The following is a 9204-nucleotide window of genomic DNA, read 5'->3' as shown; positions in this document are numbered from 1 at the left end:
TCGTTGTCCTGCTTTATATACTGAGCGAAGAAGCTGCGAGTGCGCGAGACATAGGGCAGGGTCAGGTCGCACATAGCGCGAGATTTCGTGCGGAGTATGACGACCAATTAATAGAGCCGCTCATGGGAAATGTAGTTTAATAATACTTTTTTTTTTTTTTTAGAAAACGGAACTGAATCCTCAGTGATCGCATTAGCTTAATGCTCTGTGATCTTGTTTATTGAGTTAGGGAAAGTGTAAGTATTACGAACCATGTGATGAATTAAAAATAGAGGAATTAATTAGATAAAAGTAGCTGGTTACTTAAAATGCTAATAAAAGCCTATTAGCATATAGCTAAGTCATTTTAAATTAACTTATTTCATTTTTTTCTTTCTTTTTCTTTCTATTCTTTTTCCTGTTTTCCATCATATATTAGAACTGTATGCTGTAATGATCGATGCTCATATTAAATATGGGAAAACATTCAAATAATGCCTTCAGCATATGTACAAATCATGAGCTAAAAGCTCAGGCCTTGGGGTGGCTTTAGACAGGTTTTCTCAGGGGTTTCTGAGGGGCTGCCAATCAGAACCTAAAGCATGTCATTTTAGAAAGCGAATAAACCAAAGACCACTATAAGATAAATACAGATTATTTTAAAACTATGACTCGTGTAAAGCTGCACTAGTATAGCCCAACAATAATAATAAATATCAAGAAATAGTATGTCTCCTTTAATGTTAACAGTTTTATTCAACATGTTTGGAGAAATGCTTTTGTCTAATAGCCAAGGTTGGTTGTTGCAGATTAAATATAATATTTTAAAAAATATACATATAGAACAGAATAGAACAGAATGCCTTTATTGTCACTATACAGTTGTCAGTGCCAACATGTTTATAGATGTAACCATTATTAATAGGAAAAACATGATATTCTTATCACATATAATGCATAAAGGCTATTTAAGAAATAGTGCTAATAATTTTTTCATGTATTCACTTGTAACAACACCAACAGTTTAATTGACTTTTGCACTTAATCGTTGGACCTTGTGTTAGCTCAGCACTACTTTTACCTAAGCAGAGGATCTGAATGCTTCTTTCACTACTGGTCCACACTTTAATACTTTCATGCGACACAGGTGCCTCTTAAACAAGTCTGACCTTTACCAGCTTCGTAACTGCACCTGTAATGCTTCTCTGTGGGGCCAGTGTGCTTTATGTAGTAACATCGTGCCACCACAAGAGGGTGATCACACCACGCACCAGGAAAACAGGCTCTCTCTTCCACATTTCAACACTCACACTCAAACACACACTCACACTCACACAATCCACTTTGTAAAACACGCAACTGTTTTCCACGTTATTCAATAAAAGCAGATTTAAGTGAATTTTTGGATGAGCAACATCCACTGGCCTTGTTTGCTTGCTCTGAAACAGACTTGCCCTGACTACCAAAGGGGAAATTTACCCCCCACAAAAAACAATAAAGCTTTGCAATAAATGAGAGCTGACAAGAGAACGTTACCTCCACTTCTGTCTCCATGGAAACTTGCCTCGCTGGTCATTCTGAGGATATGGATGATATAGACCGGGGAGCACACAGCTCTCCGCGTGCATCAATCCACTCAGCGGTTCAGTGTGGCTCTTCTGAAATGGCATATTACACCACCTGAATTCATTTCATTTAGTTCACTGAGATGAAATTAAAGGCCTGTCCGCCCCTGACAAGGATGTGCTTTTGGATTCACTTTAAACCTTTTCCAGTGGAGAACAGTTGGGGAGGGAAAAAGAGGAAAGAAGTGACATGATAGGAAAAAGACTTTGTTTAATCTGTGCTTCTGAATGTGAGATTTCATCAGACGTGAAGCCATGTTATCCATGAAATGTTGTCGCTACCTTTGAGTCTCACTCTCTGTAACTGAGTAGTAAGATGCCCTCTAAAGATCCACAGAATGCACACTTTTCTTTTCTCACCCCCCTCTTCTTCTTCGCTGTAGTTGCATAGCAACAGAGGAGCTGCTAGCTCCAGTTGTGTTGTGGTGGGAGCGTGCTGCACAGGGAGGCACTGGCTCAAGATTAAGCCGGTCTCTGCTTCAATTATGAATGGGCTTCCACTGCCACACGGCTCCAAAATGGCACCACTCAGATTGATAAGACACTGAGGCACTCTTTGGTACACTTAACTCTTTTACTTCTTTCCCTTAGGGAGGGGGAGCAGGACTTTAATCAGAAGTATTGAACTTAAATGATTAGAGGAAGCAAATGAATAATTAACTGGCGGGAAAGGCTTGGTTATGATAAGACTCTTGTTGATGGGAATATGTGAGGTTAATGATTGGGGTCAGTCTTGAGAGCAAATTAGAGTCTCTAGTATCACAAAGGTAGCACTCTACTAGTAAGTGTGGGTTTGTGTGTGGTGCTGAGGAGGTGGATGACAAAGGCTGACATCCTTTACTACATTTCACTTGAAGTGCTGAGATGAAAACAGCTAATTGTTTAGTACTCTGATCAGCTTCCAGTCAATATGTTCTTAACAAAACTCAGAATGGTTGATTTACAGCAGTTTATGTGTGGTGGAGGTGGGTTGCAAATGGGCTTGCAGTGTGCAAAAGTCTTGAGACACTTAATTTCTAGATTATTTTATTTTGCTTCCAAGGAGCCAGATTTTCTCGAATTTTTAAGAGAAATTCAAGGTGGGCTCAAAGTGGGATTTCAAAGTTTTTTTGTGCTTTTTCAGTCATTTCCAGTCCAGTCCTTGTACCTGACCATTTTCAGAGGAGCTGTTTAACACTGACCGATGCATCATTCAAGAATAATATAAGGCAACTGAAGAAATTAACCAGTGTTGCACCTAAAACAGATGCCTTAGCAAAGAACCTATTTTTAGTAGTATGTTAAGGTACTTTGCTACTGGCAGTCTGTTGCAAAAACATATAATTAATTAAAGTCTTACAAAAATGCCCAAGATAGCACAGCTTGATGGGCAAAGGTCTGTCGACAGACCAGGTCAGCACCTGGACTCTTGTACTACAAAGAAATCGTGCTCTCCAGAGAACACGAGTCCAGTGGCAGCGTGCTTTACACCACTGCATCTGACGCATTGTGCTTGGTGATGTAATCTTTGGCTGGAGCTGCTCAGCCATGGAAACCCGTCCATGAAGCTCTCTGCGCACTGTTCTTGAGCTAATCTGAAGGACACGTGAAGTTTGGAGGTCTGTAGTGACTGACTCTGTAGAAAGTCAGCATGTCCTGACTCCGCTCTGCGAGTTTACGTGGCCTACCACTTTGTAGCTGAGTTGTATTCCCAATCACTTCCATTTTGTTATAACACCATTAATAGATGAATAGCTGACGGTGGTACATTTAGTAGAGAACATTTTATTCATGACTGAACTTGTTGCACAGGTGGCATCCTATCACAGTACCACGCTGGAGCTCACTGAGCAACTCATTCCTTCACATATGTTTGCAGAAGCAGTCTGCATGCATAGATGCTAACTTTTATACACATGCGACCACTGAAGTGATTGGAACACCTGAGTTCGATGATGGTTTTTAGCAATAGTGCACTTTTCCAAAGTTTGGTGGCCCATAAATAAAGGTGGTCATTCCAAATATTGACTTTTGAGCTCGTTTGAATTATGCAAAATCATTTTTTTCCATGTATGTTTGCACATAAATTGCTGCACCTATTTCACATTGCTTTATCGAAATATAAAGAAATTAGGGTTGCCTGATACTTTATGTCCCACAGTACTGTGTGAGATTTGCCCACTGGATGAGTAACAGCGGTGCCACTTCAGTTGACGTCCATATCTCCGACTGTAACTATGCTTTTGTCTTTTGTCTTGCATGATATCCACTGAAGAACAACAGCCAAGCGTAGCTTCTGCAACTCGTATTTTTTTTTATTATTGCAACCAACTGGAAGACAATACATCACATAAACATCATTGTAGTTTCTCAGAAAATGGAAAACAAAATAAAACAACATTTATATATTTTTTGCCACGGTATTGGACAACGTTGATATTTACATGTAGTGATGAAATAGGTCTTGAAATCATTCTTTGGCAATATGATTTGCACAATAAGGAGAAAACTGAACATTTACTGAAAAAGAAAAAAAAAACAAAGAAGAAGAAGAAAACAAGAAAACAACACCTGGGTGTACCCTGCATCACATCGCACAGATCAATAACAGTTTTGCATTTTGACATCTCTAACCTATGGCTTTCCAATATTCAGCTCAGACAGTCACGGAAAAAATAAAATAATGGCAGTATTATAGATAAGTCTGTCAGAGAAAGAGAGAAACAAAAAGAAACAGGAAAATTTAAAAGGCGCGTAAAAACGTCAACAAATAATAAAAAAATAATAATAATGGCAACTATTCTTCTAGGAGCTTTTTGTGGTACGTTTGGCAGGTTTGAAAGAAAACACTTTGCTGTTTGGGGGCTTTTCAGGCAGTGAAGTGGATGCACTTTGCTTTAATACGTCCAGGTACAGTTCATGTGTTTTACCAGGACTCAGAGGTGAACAGATCTTCTTTCCTGCATGTCACAGAGTGAGCCCGAGGCAGAAACCCCCAAAAAACAAACGTGCGCTGCTAAAGCGACACGTTCTACCCCCTCGACATGCCTCTTGCCAACTCAACGCGGTTACTAGTCACCACAGCGGCGGATTGGTACATCGAATACAGCAGAGTGCTTGACCCGGGAGCACTCAGACACACATCAGACGACAGACAGATGGCACACAACGACAACACTAACAGTGTCTCCTTTACCCCCCCTTTTTTTTCTTTTTTCTCTTTATGGGTACCACACAAAATGCAAGGCCAGTGATGCATGCTACAGGTGGCGAAAGACTGTGCCGGTGGATGGGAGCATGCATTTGTTTTCCTCCCGCTTGGCTCGCTGACGATCGTTCAACGTCTCTTCAGCTCAAACAAACCCCCACCCCACCTCTCCCCCGTCTGGCTCTGCTGCTACAGCCAAAGCCCAGCCTACGTTTTCACCTAAAAAGCGGCTTTATTTTATACGCAGACGAGGGTCGGATAATACTTGTGCGCGCATTCCCGTTTTAGCCATGATGCACCTGGGGTTAAAAATACTGTCTGTAAATCAGAGAAAAGAAACGTCCCCTTCCCATGTCGTCTTTTTTTTTCTTTTCTTGGAGATATGAGGGCATCTACAAGGTCTCCCGCGCCCCTTTCAAACATTTACACCGAACAATGCCGATGGAGAGGAAGGACACGCGTACATTTACACACTGAAGTAAAAGTAAAAACAATACTGTTATAAATAAAGACAGGTTCTGTCGTGACAACAGAGGTACTGAGGGCAGGCAGGCAGGCACGATGTTAAAGGGTGTGTGTTCCTGGGCACACAAACGCACACACTCCACAGACGTGTTCTGGGATAACACCGGGTTTAACATTGAACACCTAAAACAATTAAAAAAATAAATAAATAAAAGAAATCACTGTACAGGCAGAAGTTGTCGTAAGCCCACCCCCCCAAGAGGTGTTTCAGCTGGCCTACGTTATAAGCCTGAACCCGAAGCCCAGAGGTGGCGTCCTTTGGGCCTCTAATTGCAGAGTGATCTCCCACGTTTCCTCCCTGAAGACGTGTCTTTGAAAGCCCGCTCAGAAAAACAAGGAGACGAAATAAAAAAAAAGAAAAGAAAATCTCCAATATAATCACGGGTATAAGAATTGGCGGCAAAACTTTTTTTTTCTTTCCTCTAGGATCAAGGTTTATATGAAAATAAGTCATGCTTCATGCTAAATACATCGTTTATCTTACATGATCTTTGAATAAAAAAGATTTGCTTTTTATCTTATTTACAAGCACCCATGCAATATAACTGAGAAAGTCCTGCAGGTCAAATTGCTTCAATTAAGAAAAAGGAAAAAAATAAAATATTTTCTAACCTTTTTACAGAGTTGCCCGCACAGGGGCAAATTGCTTATATCTTTATGAGGGTAGAGTGAGGGTAAACAGACACAAACAGAAACCTAAACCCACAGTTCATGTATATAGTTCTTTGTCAAATGAAGAGGAAGGTGGTGGCAGCTACTGGCAGCTATGATATCTATACCAGGTATCTACGTCGTCTAATGGAGAGAAGTACGAGGGGGTGGAGGGAGGAGGTTTTACATTATGCAACAACAACAACAAAATGAAGGAGATATTGCCTCAGACCCGGCACACTATCCGTCTCTATGGTGATAAAACATGACCTTTTTTTTTTTAAATTTTAATATATTTATTCTTAAATACTATGAGTGCTCTTGAAATAAACCATGTCTTTACCCATGATGCTTTTTATTATAAGTGGCGTAAAATAAGTGCATGAATATATATCACATTGGGTTTTACATTTATTTCCACACTTAAGGTCACTCGCTCTCTCTCGTTAGCTCTACTACGCCATCTTTGAACTTTTTTTGTGTTTGTTTTTTTTCTTGTCAGCTGTCGTATCGGCTACATGAAGCAACCTGGTCGCTTATCTTTGGCACAGTCTCACATTTGTGCTCGTGGATGTAGGAGAGTGATGCCGGCGGGCGGCCGACCCGCCTTTGCCGGCATCACTGCAAGATTGCTACAGATTCACATAGAAACAAACAGGTAAGACAAACAGCCATCATCAGCTCCCGCCCTCCCCCTCCCGGCAACGTGACTCGGTTTTGTCGCGCTCGTCCAAATTAGTGACAAAACGTGCTTTTGTTTTTTCCTTTTTTTATGGCTTTCATCCCCTTTTTAAACAACAAAAAACCAACAAAGACATATGAGAAATACCCATCGATGTTTAGTGTTGCTGAACATGTAGGAAAACATAGATTTTTGATATTGCCACAAATAAGTAGGATTCACCTAATGCCCTGCAGATAGATAGAGGGAGATGACAAGTGTCCGTTGAGACTAATGCTGTAGTAATGTTACCTGTTGACCTAGTTGTGTGTGTGTGTGTGTGTAAATCTGTGTGTGTGTGCTTGGAGCTATAAGCCGTCTGTGTGTGTGTGTCTATGCTTTGTTCTATGTGTGTGTGTCTTAGTTTCTCAGGGCCTCTTTCTGCTCCTTCTGGCCCTTGGCGGTGCGGTTTGTGATGTTGTTGAGGCAGGCTCTAACCCCTGCCAGGTGGAGCAGCGATCCCGCCGCCTCTTTCATCTCCTCGTCGTCGCTCTCCGGCGGCTTCTCCACCGTCGCCGCGCGCCGCTTCTTCAGCGGCAGCGTGTCACTAATGCCTCTCGCTCGGCTTTTGGTCCAGGGCAAACTGCTCCCAGCCAGAGTCCCGGCTCCCCCCAAACTACGTCTCTGTCCGCGCGGGGGCTGCTGGGAAATGTAGGTAGTGGTGGTGGCGGCAGTGGTGACGTGAGAGTCCAGTGGGATCTCCCGGGGCTCGGGTTTGACGTCTGATTGGATTTCCACGGCGATAATGTCGTCGTCGTCCACGGGGGAGGAAGGGGAGGTGACCTGGGAGGAGCACAGCCTGCTGGGGGATTTGGCGGTGCTGTAAGTGTGGTCGTCCTGGAGGTCCTCGCCGCAGGGCGGAGGAGAGTAGCAGGTTGGGCTGTCCTGTCCTCGGCTTAGATAATCGCCCAGGGATGATCTGTATGGATCGAGGACACAGAGCGGGAGAGAATAACGTTACTCGTGCTGTCACACTGCCAGGCGGGCTGCCTGCCTGGACCTGCTTCACTCCACTGACACTCAAGCTTCTCTGCTTTACTAGAAAGAAAGTTCAGGTTCTAATCTATCAGCCACAAATAGCTCCCTCGGGCCTCATGCGCATATTTCTGACGTCAGATAAAAGCCCGTATTTCACAAAGACTCAGCCATCCTTTTCAGAAACGAGCTGCCTCATTTTCAGATTGCCACCTTTGCGCCCCCCACCCCAATGACACGGTGCATTTTTAGCAGCACCCATTGTCTCGAAGGTTGCTCAGCACATAAAGAACCTTGCGAACTCTAAAGTCAGAGCGCCTCGACGGTGACGATTCTGCGGCGAGGCCGTTTAACTGTTCGTCCTCGTTACACTGCGACGCGCATTTTGCTCTATTAGTCGGGAGACACTTTTCGCCGTAAAGCGTCAAAGGACGGCGTGGGATGGGGGTTAATCCTGACAACCCATAAATCAAAAAGTAGCTTCAGCAGCGTGCCCTGTCCCCCCGGACATCCCCCCCTCCCCCCAGAATGAGAGCGTGAGCATATTAATATCTCATAAGAAAAACATGCACTCCCTTACAGTGATCAAATATTCACTGCAAACCTTTAGTGAGCCTTTCGGGTATGTTTAATTCATTATGCAATGCAGGCCATCATACTCTCGTGCTCCTGTGATGGATGTGCATGTCCGTGCATGCTCCCAATGTTCTTTGAATCACGAGGCCTCTCCCTCTAATAAACCTGTTTGTGTTTGTGTGTCTGCGAGAGGCCATTATATAAACACACCTGGATGAAACGTTGTGCACGGCGGGAAGCGTGTGAACGCCTCTGACTTTCGAGCACAATAAAGATGTAATTATGTAAACTATCAGTGGAAAATTTGGGAGCTCCCCGAGCTTTGTGCCACTGCATGTAGGTGCAGGCGTGTCTGTGGGAGAGGGAATGCATCTGTGCAGCCCCCGCTGGTGTTAATTATACGTTTGAAGGCAGCAGGAGCAAAGTTTACCCACCTTATGGCCGAGGTTCTGCTCCCCACAGGGCTTACAGGTAAGGGTCTGATAACAGGGAAGAGGGCCTGGCTCCTGACACGGGCGCCATTTTGGATCACACCTCGAGGAACTGAAAGAGAGAGCAGATGGAACATCAGTTACACGCAAGACACGAATCAGTTTCAGTGACGAGCGGAGGGATAAAAAAAAAAAGAAAGAAAAAAAAAAAAAGCCAGCAACAGAAGAAGCTCCTAAAAAAACAAAAACCTCTCAGATCCGACCTCCATAAGACCCGGGAGCAGCTCGATGAGCATCCACTGTCCATTCGAGGAGGCCAACGGGGCAATATTGATGAGCGAGGCAAGGTTAAATTGAGCAGGAAAGCGTCATAAATGAGTTAAGGCCGCTGCAAATCATTCAATTACCAACGACCGCTGGGCACGGCCAAATCCAGCCTGCCTGATACAGCAGCCGCTGGAACGCAAAGGGGGAAACCGCAGATCTGAAAATCTGAAAGGCACATCTGTTTCGAACCCAAGTGTTAAAATAACC

General features: G+C 43.5%; 1 protein-coding gene across 3 annotated transcripts in view; it reads right to left on the bottom strand.

Moving 5' to 3' along the window:
• Positions 1–3960: 3960 nt before the first annotated feature.
• Positions 3961–9204, bottom strand: part of ches1 (checkpoint suppressor 1) — a 66382-nt gene continuing 61138 nt past the window's right edge. For all 3 annotated transcript variants that reach the window (XM_085373314.1, XM_085373313.1, XM_085373316.1), the window contains exons 5-6: positions 8674–8782; positions 3961–7607 (exon numbers count right to left, since the gene is read on the bottom strand). In XM_085373314.1, coding sequence (XP_085229440.1) covers positions 7049–7607; positions 8674–8782 — 668 coding nt within the window. In that variant the 3' untranslated portion in view covers positions 3961–7048. The remainder of the gene's footprint in view (positions 7608–8673; positions 8783–9204) is intronic.

This window comes from Diplotaxodon limnothrissa, linkage group LG15 (genome assembly GCF_057381915.1).
Source record: "Diplotaxodon limnothrissa isolate DT_005_m linkage group LG15, D_limnothrissa_male_GT1.1, whole genome shotgun sequence".
Lineage (NCBI taxonomy): Eukaryota > Metazoa > Chordata > Actinopteri > Cichliformes > Cichlidae > Diplotaxodon > Diplotaxodon limnothrissa.
Note: the sequence above shows the minus strand (reverse complement) of the source record. Positions and strands in the feature narration are given on the sequence as shown.